A 17,265-nucleotide genomic window follows, 5' to 3' on the forward strand; every position below is an offset into this window, starting at 1 on the left:
GCAATTTTTGTGTGTCATTTTTTTCATTTTAGGAAATTTACTGTCTTCTTTTGACTGCGCTCCCAGATGACAATTCTCCATTCTAGTCCATCTCATGCCGTCCTTTTTAATCCACGCACTAATTGTAATCCCATTAAAGCAGATATAATTTTATTAGTATTCACAGTTCATCAAGCTAGCAATAATAACTCTTACTGCCGAGTTTCAAAAAAAGGCAAAAAATGTACTCTGATGTTGAAAGCAAACTGTAAACAAACCCAGCTAGCACTGTGCAAGACTAACATTACGTCCATAAATACAGCCCCTCCGTACACACAATGCGCACACAACTTCCCATCAAAAAAGCGCTATTGGGTTTCAAATCGAGCAGTCTGTGCACTGAAACTTTGGAGCACCAAAATATATTCACTGCTGGATTAATATGGAGGCCGCCCAGGGAAGCGGGTCAGAATTCCACCATTCCCACTTGCAAAAGAGGATTGCAAAAGTAAATAGGGAGGGGAGAGATTTCGAATGCCAATCTTTCATTTGGCACACAGCAGATCAGCCCGGAGGAAACCTATGGAGCCCACAAGACTCCCAAGCAAAGGCAAAAAACACCAGAGCCAGATTTTGAAGCCTCGGTGGCATTTTCCGGTACCCCCGCTGAGCCAGGCCTGAGAATAACACTACAGTCCTAGCGATGGCTCCCTCCTGCGCTGGACACCAGGCCATGAAGATAGGTGTTACCTCCACAGAAATCCTAAACCGTCCATGCATATAATTGATCAGTTGATCGTTTTTATTGTGTTTGGTTTAATACTGCACAAGCAGCGAGTCGGTGCCTGGTAGATTTCCCCTCCCCACCTTCTCTGGCTGCAGGCTGCTCCCAAAGCATTAGCTGATTAAAAGGGCGCTGCGGAGGCTCCTAGCCCCACTGCGTCTCCGGTTTGCTGGCCACGCTGTGCGCCTCGAGCAGGATCCCAAGGGCACTGGTTACAGTGCGGACGGGCACCGCAACCCCCCTGGCATGCTACCAGCAGGATCGCCCAGCCCTGTGCGCCCTACCCCGGGGTCACACGCTGCAGGGAGCAGCCCCCCTAGGGTTCTACAAAAATGTGCAACCCCCCCAGTTTCTCAGAGGCTGTTCAGGCAGCAAAGGGGGAATCGTTCCCCTTCGGCTCTGGGCAGGAATCAGCCCAGCCCAGCCCAGCATAACCCCCCCCCTCCCCCGGGGGCCCGATCCGGCTGCCCACTGACCTGTGTGCGCCGCCATGGAGATGGGCGCGGGGAAGAACTTGCCCGGCTGGAAGCGGCCCGGGTGCTGCACGGGGCTGTGGCCGGACGCGGCCAGGCGGCCGGCGCCGCTGCCGTGACCCACGCTGCCCCGCTCGGCGAGGAGGTGCGGCGGGGGCGCGAACTCGCGGCCGTCCATGCCGGGGCGCACTGCATGCAGCCCGGCGGGCGGCGGCGGCGTCTCAGCGGGGCAGCGCGCCTCCTTCAGGGCTCCGGCGGGCTCGGGTCCTGCGGGGGGGCCCCGCTCCGGCTCCTGGCGGCCCGGTTCATCCTCTGCGGGGGGAGGGAGGAGAGAGAGCGTGAAGCCGGCGGCAGGAATCCGCGCCCGGCGCAGCCCCGAGCCGCTGCGCCCCTGGAGCGTTTTCAAAATGCAGCGCCCGCGCAGGCCCCCCTCCCCGCTCCGAGAGACCAGCCCCCCCCCCCCCCCAGCGCCCGGGGCGCCGCCGCTTCCAGCCTGTCAATGGCCCCCGCGAGGGAGAAATCCACCCGCGGGGCTGAAAATCCACCCGCGGGGCTGAAAATCCACCCGCGGGGGCTGCGCGGCCCGGGCTGCTCCCAGCGCTTCCTCGCCCCCTTTCTCCGGAGCGCCCCCAACTCTGCCTGCAGCCGGGCCCCGCTTTGCCGGGGGGGTCCGTTCTGTGCAGCGGGAGCCGGGCCTGGCTCCCCCCGCGCCCCGATCCGCCACACGCGGGCGGGGAGTTGCACTATTGTCTCGAATGGCTACCCCGAAAAGGCAGCGGCCGCCGCAGCCCCCCACGGGCGAGCGGGAGGACGGGGCCGCATTTCGGGGCAGCCCCGCCAGCAACCTCTCCCCGCGGCCCCCTCGGAAGCAGCCCCCGCCTGCGGCGCGCAAGGCCCGGGCTGTGACTTGGAGCCCAAACAGTTATGTAAGATGCTTCCCGTTTGCACACAAGGCTCCTTGGCTCGGGCCCAGCGCCTGTAACATTAGGCTCGGGTGGGGGGGGGGGGAGGGTCTATGCTTCATAAACGTGCAGAAAAGCAAAGGGCTGGGTAGCGGCTCCGTTCCCCTCGCGCCCGACTCCCGTGGAAATAAACACAAACAAAGCAGCGGCGATTCCTCTCCCCTTCCAGCCCCCCCAGCTCCTAGGCTCATTTTTTACATCTCTCCTCTCCCTTCCCTCGGCAGCGGCTGAACGTTTCGTCTCACCTCCAGCCAAGAGCCCCTACCAGGATCGCTCCCTCGCCTTGCAAGAGGGGGGACGGGCTGGGGTTTTTTTTAACGCTCGGCTCCTACCAACAAAGCAATTAAGATGGTTTTCATTTAGCGAATACCATTTTCAATTGCTAGATTGAATGCTTCCAAGCCCTGCAGTGTCTTATTTGCAGGCTATTTTGTGTTTGATGTAATCTACGACCGAAAACACAATGTATTAAGTGAATACATATTTGCACAGCTGATAATGGATTATATAGTTATATATATTTATATATTTAGATGGGGGAGTTTTTTGCATTGTAAATAAATTGGAACCAACACAATGAGTTCTCTGTGGCGTGCAGCTAACTGCAGAGGGGGGTGGGTTTTTTCCTCCCCCCATCGAGATCACCCTCTATCTCTGAGAGCCGAACGATTTGCAAGTACAGGGAATTCTTTGCAAGAGCCGTGCGGAAGGGCGGTTGTTGTTGTTGTTTTGGTTTGTTTCCTTCAGCGGTCAGCAGCCGAAATCACCTAAAAAGCCGCGGAAACGGGTCTGGGTGAGCATCGAGGAAAACACCCCGTGAAAGCGACGCACTAGATATGAAATTCACAGGGGGGGATGCAGGCTGTCAGACAAAAGGCTCCGCCGGCCGCCGCAGCAGCCCGGGGTGACTGGTTTCACAGAGCCATGCGGAGGGGGAAGGCGGTTTTGCAGAAAGATTCCCCCTCTCGGATTCATTTCGGATGCAGATGAGGTTTTTTTTTTAAATGAATAAAAGGGGAGCGATCGGGCCAGCAGGAAAAGTCCCGGGATCGGGGACAGCAGGGGGAGGGACACCCCCGCCCCGCTCCCGGCTTTGTTTGCACAATGGCAGGATCGGGCCCTGCGTGCAGGCCAGGGTGGAGCAGGAGGGGCAGGGACACCCACATTCCCAGCCGCTGGGTTTCTGCCGGATCCCGCCGGCAGCCCGGGAAATTCCACCCCCTTCCCAACCGGGCCCCAATCTCCAAACCCCCTTCCTCGAATCGCCCCCCAAAATCTCCCCGTCCCCCTGCAGCCATGGCCGCGCCAGCGGCTGCTGGAACAAAGCGAGGAAGGACGCAGGAGCTGGAAGCGGGTTGCAAATAAAATCGCGGCCAGGAGGTGGGAACGAATATCCCGCCTAGGTCCGAGCCGGCCCAGGCGAGCTTGCCCGCAGCCCGCTTGAACTGCGCGCCCGGGATCGGCTCCCGGCCTTCGGCAGTCGGCTCCCGAAGAGCTCTCCGCCGGCAGTCGTGGGGAGCGCTGGCGAGCTACTGGGATCGGCCGCGCGGCAGGCCCAGCGGGCCGGGAATCTGCCCCCCTCCGCCGAGGCTTTTTTTCCTGCTTTCTCTTTGATTTTTGTAAACCCCCTTTTGTACCGAGAGGGGGAAAAAGCCGCCCCAGCTCCTCGGAGAAAAGGCAACTTCCCAGCTGGGCTCACAAAAACCTCCCTGCCCCAGCCGCTCGCGGGTCCAAAGGAAAAATTCAACCAACCAACACACAAGCAAACAGCTTCCCGCTTAGAGGAGACACCCCGGGGAAGAGAGAAGACGCAACAATCGCCCCGGCCACCAAACGCAGATTTGCAACGAGCCGGCCTCCCTGCGACCAACGACAACGAAATGTACCGAGCCCTCCGATTTAAACAAGCCGGATTTTCCAGTATCTCCCAATGAAGCTTCACTTAAAAATCTACAAATTATCATGCAAAGTCCGTGAGACCGTCAAAAATTAACAGCCTCAAGTTGCACCTTCCCACAAACCTAATTTTGTTTTGGGTTGGGTTTTTTCCCCCCCTTTGGATTTTTTTCCCCCAATTCAGATTTCGCCTCTATTCAAATGTAACAAATGCGCTGGGGGAGAAAGAAAGAAAGAACTCCCCGGCGTTCGCTGCAAAGCTAAACCTCTCCTCCAACCACCTATTATTTATTTTTAAAAACAGAAAGGGTGCAAATTTGCATCCATTGCCTTTTTTAAAGTGCTACAATGGCTCTGTTTGTTTTTCCTTGCAAAGCACCATTCATGGCTGCATTTAAAAAACCTTAGAATTGCATTAGGAAATTTGCAAACAATTGTGTTTTTGTTGGTGCTACCCGGCGCTAGGTACAAATTTCCAGGGGTATAGAGAGTAATTTACTGTAACCATTAAAAAATGCCCTGTAGCATTTCTTTTCAATAGAGGAGCTACGTGTAGCGTATTCCAACATGCCTCTTTTTTTTTTTTTTAGTATTATTATTTTCAATTGATATGTGTTATAAACAGTTTCAAGCAAAACACTGCCATTAAAATTTTTACAGATGTAACATCACACAGAACTACAGAATGCTCCCAAAAGAAAAAGAATAGCAACATGGTATTTTCAACCACCAAAAGTTCTCACTATGCAAAAAAAATAAAAAATAAAATTTACAATCCTGAATTTTATTTTAATTCTAAAAAGTAAAGCATTAAAAAAAGCAAACAAAAATATAATTGCAGTTACTTACTGGAGATATGTTCCTTTCACACAGTGAATGCAATACAATTAAATCAGTAAATGGGACTTTGTATTGTATTCCTATTGGTATTTGCACTGTGCTGACTGTTGCACTGTAAATGCACTGGCTGCTCTTGCAGAAGGGAAAGGACCCTATAGTGGGTTCCTTCCAGCCTCAGCAGCTCCCCAGCCCGCAGCTCAGTCCTGCAAGCAACTCTCCCTGCATACTAATAAGCTCGTGCCACTCACCCAGGGTGAGCACGCTCGCTGATTGGACGCCGGGCCCTCCACGGTAATAAGCTCGTGCCACTCTCCCTACGTAAACAGGCCTTCCAATAGGCTGGCGCGGGGCCAGTGAGCTGCCAATCAGAGAGCAGCAGGGCTACTACTCAGCCCAATGGCGCCTAATTCAAGCTTGCAGCTGCGCAGCTCCTCTTGCGCAGCTCGCGTCCCTGCTTGCTTGGTGAATGGGGATGTACAGCAAAGGCGGCGGCGGGGAGGGAGCTGGGGTGGAGGGAAGGGGGGGGGTTCAGTGAGCTCTGCCAGGGAGCTGCTCCAGCCCACACACACTCCGAGCAGCTGGGCAGGGAGAGTTTTATTTTTTCCTTTGCCTTGCTGACCTGGACAGTGCACGGGGTGTTTGCACCAGACGGTGCCGGAAGCTCCGGTACAAACCACTGCATGGAGCTATTGCGCAGTCTGATGTGTGGGATGGTGGACGGGGCTGGGGACGTGGGCGTTGCACCAAACCGGGCGTCCCTTTTAATCCAGACGTGCTGCAGTCTCCGAATGGGCTGCTTGCGGTGGCTCCTGCCCTGTTTTGAAGGCTTTAAAAGGAGCAAGGGCTCCAGGACTGGGACGTCGAGCTGCGGCCTCTCTCCCCCAGCAACTCGCCTCGTGCCGGATCTCAGAACAGGGCCTTTGCTGCGCTTTTTCTGGCAGGAGACCTTTATTCGCCCCCTAGGCATTTCTCTTTCGGCCGCTTCCCCCCAAGAGGCAGCCAGGAAAATTCAACCCTGCCAGCCCAGTCATGGGCAAGAGGAAGGATTTGCGCTCAGGTCAGCTGGAACCTCCAAAGGTGATCCTTGGGGGGGCCTTTGGATTGTTGCCGCGTGGGCTGCAAAGTGCCCGGCTTCGGTACACGCCGAGCCCGCCCAGTAAAGAACGAACCGGAGCGACGGGTTCTCCCCCTCGGAAGCCAGCTCCTTTCACCGCGCTCTCCGCATGCACACGGCGGTGGCGAGCATGGGGGGGATTTTCCCTGCCCCCGGAGGCGTGGAAAGCACTGCCATTTCTTTAGCTTGGTGACAACAGCCCCCCACCTGTAGCTCCCCTTCTGCACCCCCGCCCTTCCGAAACAGCCGAAGAACTAGCGAGGCAGACACGAAAATGCACATTCCGCCTTTCTCCGTTTGGCAACGCAGGGGTTAAACCCAGCGCTTGAAACCTCTCTCCCCCCCCCCCCCCCGCCACCCCTCCACGGGATGTCTACGATTGGTTGGCAGCCTGCCATCCCGCTGTCAATCACCCAGTGTAAACAAGGCGCTGATTGGCTGTTCGCCAGTCCGCACTGGGCTGCCTGAAAAAAGCAATTACTGGCCCCGCGGTTTCAAGGCGGCCCGGGGCTGCTTGATGAAAGGAGATAAGATGGGGACGGTTTCCAGGCGGCCCCCAGGCAGACCCCACTGGCCCCGGAGCCAAGAAGAGCAAAGAGGGAGAGGATCAAAGGGACAGAGGCAGGAGCAATGGACTGAGCCGCTATTAGGGGATGCCTAAAACAAGGCAGGTTTGGTGCCCTGGGCACGGGGGCAGCCCCCTCCCCTTGCAGCGGGGGGAGGAGGGGATCAGCCGGTGCATCCGGAAAGTTTGCAGCGCGCAGGGCCGGGCTGGGTAAGGGGAACAGCCGCCACCCCCGGGAAGCGGAGCGCTGGGGAGGGCAGCTCCCCGATGCAAATAGGTAAGAGGGGCGGGGGGCCGGAGGGGACAGGGATGGGGGCGGGAGTGCTGGAGCTATCGATTTCCACAGCAAGCCGGCCTCCCCGCGTGAGAGCGTGGGCAGCTGGCCTTCCACTCTGGGGGTGTAGCTGCGCGGGGGGGGGCTTTGCAGGCGCCCCCTCTTTCCCATGCGGGTTCCCAGACATTCCAGCCCCATTATCAGTCGCGGGGGGCTAATGGGCTTCCCTGCAGAATCGCTGGGTTGGGATGTTCCGAGCCGCAGGCTCCGGGGAAGGGGGGTGGGTGGGGCGGTGTGTCCCGGGGATAAACCGGGCACAACCCAGTCCATGTCCCCGCTAGCGATCGGGGAGAAGCGGGGGTGAGGGGCCGCCGCGATTCCTGAGGGCGATTCAAATTATGTAAAAAATAATAAATCCGAGGCCGTCCTGGACTGAGAACGCGGGAGAAATCCAGGGAGCCCGGGCGAGCGATTCGATTAGCAGGGAGCTATTCATTAAGCGGAGGAGCCAATTGAATTAGGAACGAGCCCGATCGCGCAGCCCCCAGAGGCTGCAAACCCTACAAGCAGGCGCCCCGCCAGGCACTTTCCCGGTGGGCTGCGGGTCCAGGGGCGCACGGCTGGGAAAGGAGAAAGGCCGAGTGGGAGAGGGACAGACCGCGGCGAAGTAACGGCTCCGAACAGCGAACCGGCGAGGCGACTGGGGGGGTCTCCCGCTGGCTCGCTACCCCAGGGCCGCATGTCTGTTCCACTTCCGCGCCCCCAAAACGCGCATTCTCCCCCCTCCCTGCCACTGAATGTGGGCTCCTGCTAGATGTGCGGTCTGCGATGTGCAGCTGCAGAGCCCAGGAACGACCCCCCCTCCTCCCCCGCGGGGGCTGCTTCGTTCCACGTTGTGAAACTTCCTTTAAAAAAAACAAAACAAAAAAGAAGCTCCCGGATCCGAACGCGAGCTCGCCGCAAAACTCCGCGTTTCCTGCCTTCCAGGGCCCAGCCCGCGTTCCCAACGCCCTGGACTTCACGCTTGTGTGCGCGCCTCGGGCTAGCAGATCCTCGGGTAAATGAGCCCCCGAGCCTGTCACTCCCGGGCAGTGCCGAGCAGTGAGTCAGAAGCAAGTGGCCCGAGAAAAACCCCAAACCCTGCTGAACCCAACACAAACAAGGCGGCGGAACATTATCAAATACACATTCTGGCTGGCTGCTGTCGCTTGCACGTCGCAGTGATAAGGGGGGGGGGGCTGCAAACCTCTGGGGGCAGGCGTGGGAGATTGGAAGGTCCAGACCTCAAGGCCTTTTCCTTTCGGGGCTCTTTGTTTTTGGGGAGGGGGCAGGGCTGGGGGGCTTCAGTCCTCCGCGGGGTGCCGCGCAATGAATGCGCCAGGCCCCTGCGATGCAGCCGTTGCCCTGCAGCGGGGACTGGATGGAAGGGTAATTAATGCGGAGTGACTGATTGCTCTTGAAGAAGGCCAGTCCTGCAAAGAGGATTGTCCATGATTACTGGAGCGTCTCTGACACTTCCCTTCTATCTTCCAGCGGAGCGCGCGTTTGGCACCGGCTTAGGCCGCGGGTTGCAAAAATCTCCAAGCTCTTCTCCTTGAAAAGGCTGGGGCATTTATTGCACCCCTCCGGGAGGGGGGATTGCTAAAAGGGGGGCCCGTTGGGTTGGCTCGGGAGCGCAATCCGAACGCACCGAGGGGCCAGGCAGCTGTGGGTGAAATGGACCAGCAGGACACAGCCGGATCGCCTCTGCGGGGTTTTTTATTCCTGATTCTCCACAGGGCTGGGTTGGGTTTGTTTTAAACGCCGCTGCATTTCTGCCAGTCCCCCTCACACAGGCGCTTGGCTGGAAGAAGAGAATTGGCGAATAGATTTTGCTATCCTGGGTCGAAATTCCTTCCCTGTCGCTGTGACCCCTGGGCGGGCGGGCGGACAAACCCGGGGGCTGCTGGCAAATCACCCTTAAGATAAGGGAGAGAGGCGGGGGTGGGCGCCCGGGACATGCCAGGGTTAGCCGGGCAGGCCAGGAGTTAAAGCTTCCCCATGGCCGAGTTTGTAACTGTCCAGACCTCCGAAAGGTTTGGTATCTTGCACTTCCTTTAGACGAGAGCGAGCGCAGATAATGCACCCAGAAATAAATATTTACACTCCCGGGAGAGCAGCCTTGGAGAGCCGCCTCCAGGGTTTTGCAAATGAACCGAGAGGCGCCCCCCGAAGCCCCGCACAATCTTTGCTTGTCGCTGCGCTGGGTCAAAGACCGAAGGGGAAAGCTGCAAAAATCCAGCCCTGTCCACACACACACACACACACCCCCGCCCAGGGCCTGGAACGGGTCGGGGGAATTGAAAGCGCTGCCTGATCCACCCGGTCCTCGCCTCCCAGCCCTGCCCCGCATCCCTGCTTGGGCTCGGCGGGGGCTTGTCTTTGCACGCACGAAAAAGCCAACCGATTTTGCAGATTGAAAAATCCAACTCGCCCCTTTCCTCGTGCAGCGATTTTCTCCGAAGAGTGTCCGCTCGCTGCTTTGGCGGCGGGGAGCCGGGGGCAACCGAGTATCCCGCACCAGTGAGGGGCTGGCGAGTGGCGTTTTGCCTCCCAAAGCGACTTCCTCTCCTGCCCAAATGCCCCCGCCATCCCTGACAAACCCTCCGCGCGCTGGGGAGCGGGCGAACACGCTGCAATTGCAGATCGCTCCATCTGGAGAGGGGAAGGGAACGGGCCCGCTACGTTAAATAATATTGTAGATTAACCCAGCGCGCTAAATAATTGCCTAATAGGGCTGCAAGATGCAAATCTCTGCATTTGGGTAATTGCAGGTTGGGCGCCTCTGAGTAATGCAATTGTTTGGGGCCGACTCATTGTTCCAAGTGCCATTAGTCAACGAGCAAATTAGAAACAATTTCTTGACTACAAAAAATGACTCTTCATTCTTCAAACCCAAGCGCTCCGGGCACTGGGGGGGGGGGGGGACGGGGACAGCGGCCTTTGCAGGAATCCCTCCCCCGAAAGGCCAAATCCAGCGCTTCGGAAATACCGAAATTGCCCGCCCCTCCCCCTGGACACCCCCCCCCCCCCACACACACACACACGCTCCGATCAAAACGCAAATAATCAAATACATCAGCTCCGCCACGACGGCCGCTCTGTTTGCTCGAATCCAGAGATCTCGCAAATGCAGGAGCCGGCTGGCGACTTTTACATTTTTTTTCCAAGGGGGAAGGGGGGGGAGTCAGCACGTGCTGTAACTTGCTGCCAATCTCCCAGCAAATAAGCTCTGTTTTGCATTACTTGCTACAAAAACAGGCTACTGGGGGGGGGGGGGGGGGGACAAAAGCCAGAGGGAACGAGTCAGGCTTACGGCTGGGGGGGGGGGGTCCCTGCCTTCCACACGTGGAGGGAGTGTGAGCACCGAGCCCCTGCCCCCCCCTTTTCCGGGCATTGCCTTGGCACCCAAGAGTTTTACACCACAGCCGAGAAATCACAGGGCATTTGCTGGGGCTTCAAACCAAGGCAGGGAAACAGGAGCCAGGTGGAGGCCACAAGGCCAGGTGCCCTCTCCCTGTGGCCAGGTTCTCTGGAGTCTATGAGCACCCACTACCTTAGGGAGGGGGGGAAGTGGATTATCCAGGGGGCTCCTAACTCCCCTGAGCTGTGAGCCCCCCTCCCTGCCCGTAGCCCCTGGGGGAAAGGAGCGCAGGGCCTTCGAGCTGGCACAGGGGATGCCCCAGGCCACAGACAAGCCCCCGCCCAGCAGCAAGGGAACAGCCCTTCCCCCAGAGCAGGGAGGGGCCTTGTGGCCACCTGTCCCGCAGGCCAGTGTCTCTGCCCCTTCTGCCTTGGCCTGCCCCCTTCCCAGTATGGCTCGGGACATCTGCCCAGTGCTGCCTCGGGGCCGGCGGAGAGCAGTGGGTGACATCTACGGGGTAGTCACCCGTCGTTTGGGGGGTGTACCCCCTGCCCTGGCAGCACTGACCACCATGGGCTTGGCAGGGAGAGGACAGCAGGCAGCACAAGTCAGAGTGGGCCTGAGAAGGCCCCTTCCCCTCCCAGACACACCAGTTCGGGCTCCCGATCGGCCATAGGCCTCCAAACGCCCAGGCCCGGCCCCCCTGGCCTCCCCAGAGCTAGCCGCATCTGGCAGGAGCCCGGGCCTCCCTCCTTCTGCAGGCAGGGCCTGCCACATTTGCCAATGGACTAGCCCTACCTCGCTCAAGTCCTGGACACAGCCACGCAGATACTACACAGACAGATACTGCACAGACAGGCAGATACAGTGCACAGACAGGCATACAGATATCCCACAGACAGGCAGATACACAGCACAAACAGACAGCCATATCCCACGGACAGGCAGATATACTGCAGGGACAGGCAGATATACAGCACAGACAGATATACAGCACGGACAGACAGCCATATCCCACGGACAGGCAGATATACTGCAGGGACAGGCAGATATACAGCACAGACAGATATACAGCACGGACAGACAGCCATATCCCACAGACAGGCAGATATACTGCATGGACAGGCAGATATACAGCACAGACAGACAGCCATATCCCACGGACAGGCAGATATACTGCATGGACAGGCAGACAGATATCCCACAGACAGACAGTATACAGCACGGACAGACAGCCATATCCCACGGACAGGCAGATACAGCAGGAACAGACAGATATGGCAGGGACAGACAAAGATAGCCCACAGACAGGCAGATACACTGCCCAGACAGAGAGATATCACAGAGGCAGCCAGATACACTGCACGGACAGCCAGATACAGCTCGGACAGACAGGTGCTGCACAGAGGCCCCCAACACCGCTTTAACTTCCCAAGCACCCTGGCTGCCGCCCTCCCAAGCGCTGTGCGTTGTAGGAAGGGGCTGGAACCCAGCTGAAGGGTCACATTGGCCCAGATGCACCCAGCCTCGCTCACCCAAACAGGATTCCGGCGCGTTCACGCCAGCTCCCTATCCCCACACCCCGACAGACCCAGGCCCGCACAGCCTTACCCGGACAGACCCTGTGCGCCTCATACATGGAGCCCTTGTGTCTCCTCCTCCCGCATGAGACGGAGCCCCCGGAACCCGATCAGCTCGGAGCAGAGGTTTGTGGGTCAGGAGCCACTTAGCGAATGGCCCATTACATGCAAAACCCTCCAGAGCAGCCCCCATTCCGTCCGCTTGGGCAGGGTCCCAGTGACATGCCCCACGGAAGCAGGGTTAATAAATGCCCCCCCCCCCCCAGGAGTTTGGGAATTAAGAGGCAGGAGGGGGGCAGCGAAAGGTGTCAGGAGCCACAAAGCCTGGCCAGGTTCAGTAAGAAGGGATTTTCCAAGGGGGGAGGGGAGACCGGATTTCCGCTGCCCAGGTACAACACTGATCCCACATATGCCTTAGGCCTGTAGGCCTCAGGGGACCTCACGGGGAGCAGCCCCCTCCCCCCATGCTGCACAAACACGGGAACCCACGGGGGGGGGGGGATTGTGCAAACCTGCTGTGACATGGCAGCGGGCCCGTTTGCATCAACGCACAAGTAAGGCCCAGGCCTGGCACCGGAGGAGCAGGGTTGGCAAAGGCAGCCTAGAGCGATCCTTAGTGTGTCTGTTGGGCCAGCCCGCCTGTGTGTGGCTGCGGCCACGGGGCAAGGAGGCCGGCTCTGGGGGTGGCTGTGGAGAGCTGGGGTGCAGGGCTGGAGTGCTGGGCTCTTCCTCCAGCATCCCAGGAACAGTGGTCTCCTTTGAATGGTGTCCTTGTGTAAAGGCCAGGAGTGTGTGGCACAGTGTGTGTCCCAGCTCTGGGCACAGTGTGTATGTGTGTGTCCTGTGTGTGTGTATCCCAGCCCTAAGCACACTGTGTATGTGTATGTGTGTGTATCCCAGCCCTGAGCACAATGTGTGTGTGTGTGTGTGTGTGTCCTGTGTGTGTGTATCCCAGCCCTGAGCACAGTGTGTATGTGTGTGTGTGTGTGTGTGTATCCCAGCCCTGAGCACAGTGTGTATGTGTGTGTGTGTGTATCCCAGCCCTGAGCACAGTGTGTATGTGTGTGTGTGTGTGTGTATCCCAGCCCTGAGCACAGTGTGTATGTGTGTGTGTGTGTATCCCAGCCCTGAGCACTGTGTGTCCTGTGTGTGTCCATCCCAGCCCTGAGCACAGTGTGTATGTGTGTGTGTGTGTATCCCAGCCCTGAGCACAGTGTGTATGTGTGTGTGTGTGTATCCCAGCCCTGAGCACAGTGTGTATGTGTGTGTGTGTGTATCCCAGCCCTGAGCACAGTGTGTATGTGTATGTGTGTGTATCCCAGCCCTGAGCACTGTGTGTCCTGTGTGTGTCCATCCCAGCCCTGAGCACAGTGTGTATGTGTGTGTGTATCCCAGCCCTGAGCACAGTGTGTATGTGTGTGTGTATCCCAGCCCTGAGCACAGTGTGTATGTGAGTCCCAGTTCTGGGCATAGTGAGTGTGTGTCTCTCTGGGTACGATGTGGGTGTGTGTGTGTGTCCAGCTCTGGACATGGTGTGTGTGAAGTGGGTGTGTCCTAAATGAATCCTGGGGGCACGGAGCAAATCCAGTGTCCTCCAAGCCGCTGCAGTTGGGGGCTCACAAGCTTAGGGCCAGATGGGCCAGGAGTTCCCCCAGGAAGCTGCCCCCACCCTGGCTCCACGTGCAGCACAAAGGACTCCCCCCCACCCCCAGGCACTGCGCGTTGTAAAGGGGCTACAGTGGAGCTGGCTCCCGCTGCAGTTCGGATCCGCTCTTCCCATTGCAACGAACCGGGGACAAGCCGGGAGGACCGGGGGCTACGCCCGGTTCCATGCAAACCGGCCCCAGGCGGGCGCTGGCGGGGAGGCCTCGGATCTCGCGGCTTTCCATTGAAACGGTTTTGTTTTGGACTTTGAGCGGCGCCCCACGCTGGCGGGCGGGGGAGGCGGAAGCAAAGGGGGGGGGGGGGGCAGCCCGGGAAGCCCCCTCTCGCCTTGCCTGCTCCCTGCGCACCGCAAAGCGCGTGTGTCTGTCACCGCCGCTCGGATTGGCACCGGGCTGCTGAGCGCACCGAGCGCCGCCGCGACCGAATGGAGGAGGCGCAGCCCAGGCGGGCTGCTGGGGCGGCTCGCTCCGCTTTTCCAGGCCACACGAGCCTGGGGCTGCGGCTCCGGCCGCTGCCGCTGCCAGGCCGGTCCCAGGGGAGCCGCGGGAGGGAAGCGGGGAGCTTTGGCTTTGCGCTTTTTTTTTGGCGACACGAGCCCCCGAACACGCTGGGGAAGGGGCGAGGGAAACACTCCCGCAGCCTCCCCCGGCTCTGGCCTGGGACCGGGGAAGGCCCCAGCCTGCGGGTTCTCCCCCGGGGCTGTGGGGCAGGGCGGGAGGGGTGCTGCAGCGAACCGCGCCGGCTCTGCGCTCCCGTGGGACAAGGCCGGAGCCGGGTCCAGGCGACGCCGCACTGGGGCAGACCCAGAACCGCCCGCCTGCTCCCCCGGCTCGGCTCCCTTGCCCGGCCGGCCGGCCATCTTCCCTGCCCCTTCCGGCTCTGCCCCACAGCCGCCTCCAGCCCCCCGGGGGCCTCCATTTTCGGGCCTTTTCAATCCCCGCGACAGGGGGCTGCGAGCCGGGGGGGTCCCCCACTCGCCTGGGTCTCGCTGGCAGCAGGAGCCCCGCGGCCGGCGGGTTACTCCCGAGGCAACACACGGAGCCGCACGAGCAAAACAAACGTGCGGGCTCGTTTCGGAGGGTTCAGAAACAAACCGCCGAGCCCACGCGAGCCTGGGGGAGGCAGGGCCCGGGGTAGCCGCCCCCGAATTCCCCCGCGCGAAAGGCGAGAGAGGAGAAGAAACAAACGCTGCAAACACAGAGTCGAGCTGAAACGTACCAAGAGCGGCCTGGAGAAACCGGCGCGCGTGTGAATCAGAGAACTCGCGGCCGCTTTCACTACCTCTTTTGTTAACCGAAAAGTCGATCCCTTTAATTAAAAATCGTTACGCAAATCTATTTTTTTTTTACTAGCACAAATATACTTTTTACTCTGAATCTGCAGCCCAACTGTAGGGGCCGATTCCAGCGATCGGAAAAACGGAAACAAAAGATTTGGGTCAGTTGGTTTTTTTGTTTTTTTAGGGCGCCCAAGAAAGTACCATGCGGGGGATTCATCTTTGCCGTCTTCCCTTTGAGGCCAGTCGCAGCGGGTTGTGCTTTTATGTTGTTTTAAAAGGGTGGGTCGTTTTATTTATTTGTAATCACGTTTTCCAGTCTGGGGCAGAAAGAAAGCTGGCATTTTTTTCCTTGGGTATAAAGCAGTTACTCGCCCAGCTAACGTTTGGAGCCGTGCAAACAAAGATCGCTACGTTTTTAGATTGTTTCTCAAACGGCAGGTTTTACAGAGCCGGTGTCAGATTTTGTTTGTTTGTATGAAGCCGGGTTTTTGGTGCCTGCTTTCAATTGTCCTTTAGGCTAGCCAACGCACGCCTTACATGCAAGCTTTCGCGCAAACCGGGCCTGACGCCTCGTGTTTTCCTGGTTCGCTGTAAATCCATTTGCAAAGGACACCTGGAGACAAGATACGTTTTGTTCTAGCGATTTGTTTTCGCGCAGTCTTGCTGTTGGGCTTGAAAAGTACAAGGACGAAAATGATTTAAAAAAAAATCCGAGCCAGGAATTTGGTTTGGGGGGGGGGGGGGGAGGAATCTCCAGTCTCCCTACAACAAAGCGGGTTTTAACCCAGCCCGCACAGTGCGAAGCGAACCCAACTGCCGAGACAAAGGTGAGGCGGGGACCCGTCCGCTGCGGTTTCTTATGAAAGCAGAAGCGATTTATTTTTAAAAAGTTGGAAATGAGAATCACGTGTGGGAGGCCCGGCGTGTCCCGACGCTGTAATATATTATCCCCTGGCTGAATCGGCCCCGCTCTCCCGTGCGCAAAGTTAGTGGGAACACCGCCGCGCTCCCCAGCCAGCGGGCGCCGAGCCGAGAGCAGGGCTGCTCTTCTCCCCATCTCTTTTGTTGTGGGGTTTTTTTTGGAGGGGGGGGGTTGATTCGAATTACTCCTTGAATTGCAACGGTGTGGGGGGGGGGGGGGGAAGAAGTTGGCCAGGGCGAGGGAGCCGGTCTCCCGAGGCTCAGTCGCCACGAATCGCGGAATGAATGAGGGGAAGGGGCAGAAGGAAACCCGGCGAAAGACCTTCCCGAGAAGAATGACAAAAAGGCAACACAAGCCCGATGCACCTACCGCCAGGACGCGGCCTCCCGGGCCGGCGCGGCCGGAGAGCCCCGAATCCGGAGCCGGGCAGAGGCTGGAGCGGGCAGCGAGGGGCCGGCGGCAAACGCCGCGCACGGAGGGTAATTTGGAGACTCTGTTGCTTTAACGAAAGCGGAAACGGCTGCTGGGGAGGGGGGGGGCTGGGGCTGGATCCCGGATTTTTCCACGGCGGAGCTGGGAAGCTGCTTTCTGGGGCCGGCTTATTGGATCTTTTCGCTCCGGTGCCAGGGTCCCCTACGTGCGTGCGCGGATCAGCTGGCCCAGAGCCCCCCCAGAATCCCTCCTGGCCGGGGGCCAAGATGAGCTCTGCCCCTCACCCAGATGCTTCGCTGGGGACACTGGGGGGGGGGCACGTGTAGAGCCCCCCCCCCCCATGCAACGCGGCGCGGGATTTTCTTTCCTTGCCAGCCCCTCCCTCCCTCCCTCTCGGGCGGCGCGGGGAGCCCGGCTCTGGCGTCCCAGGCGTGGACTTACCTGACTGGTTTGGGATTTGTCATTGCCCGGCTCCATCTTCCCCCTCCTCCGGGGGCCAGGCGGAGCCGCCCGCTCCTGGGCCCTGCCTGGCTTGCTGCGCGGCCAACTGGAACGCGTCCCTCGCCGCCCTGCCCGTCCGCCTTTGCGCACGCAGAAGGGGAGGCTGCGGCGCGCAGGGCCCGGGGACATGCCCCGCCGCTCGCTCCCTCGCCCTCGGAGCTGAAGGCTCGGGTGGGCTACAGACAAAGTAGCGTCCTTGTTGCAGCTCCTAAGCCGGCGGGGCTGGGGGAGGGAAGGAAATCGCTGCCTCGCCGCGCGCAAAGCGAGAGGAGGAAACGGAGATTTGCGGCTCTGACTTTTGCTCTCACAAAAAGAAGAAGCGAAGGCGGCAGCAGCCCGACCCCTCACCCGGCGCCTGGCTCAGCGCGTCCCCCCCGGCCGGGCGGGAGCTGGCTCCGAACCTGCAGTTCTTTCCCTGCTGTCGGGGGGGGGGGGGGGGCTGGTTTTTCACCTCCCTGACAGCGATCTCCAGACTGGAGGCTCTGCCGGGCTCGCCTCCTGCCTCAGCCTCCCTCCGGAGCCACTGACCTCCCCGCCCCCAGCCGCGGGGCCGACCCTGAAAGGGTCTCTCCCCCCCCACCCCCACGATTCTGGGG

The 17,265-nt window shown here is 59.2% G+C and overlaps 1 protein-coding gene across 1 annotated transcript in view; it reads right to left on the minus strand.

The window, feature by feature from the left end:
* LOC112543643 (BAH and coiled-coil domain-containing protein 1) overlaps positions 1–16,235 on the minus strand; it is an 86,043-nt gene extending 69,808 nt beyond the window's left edge. Inside the window, 2 exon segments of the mRNA XM_075904061.1 lie at positions 1,240–1,548; positions 16,106–16,235. Coding sequence (XP_075760176.1) covers positions 1,240–1,414 — 175 coding nt within the window. The 5' untranslated portion in view covers positions 1,415–1,548; positions 16,106–16,235.
* Between the last annotated feature and the right edge of the window lie 1,030 nt (positions 16,236–17,265).

Source organism: Pelodiscus sinensis, chromosome 20 (assembly GCF_049634645.1).
Source record: "Pelodiscus sinensis isolate JC-2024 chromosome 20, ASM4963464v1, whole genome shotgun sequence".
NCBI classification, from domain to species: domain Eukaryota; kingdom Metazoa; phylum Chordata; order Testudines; family Trionychidae; genus Pelodiscus; species Pelodiscus sinensis.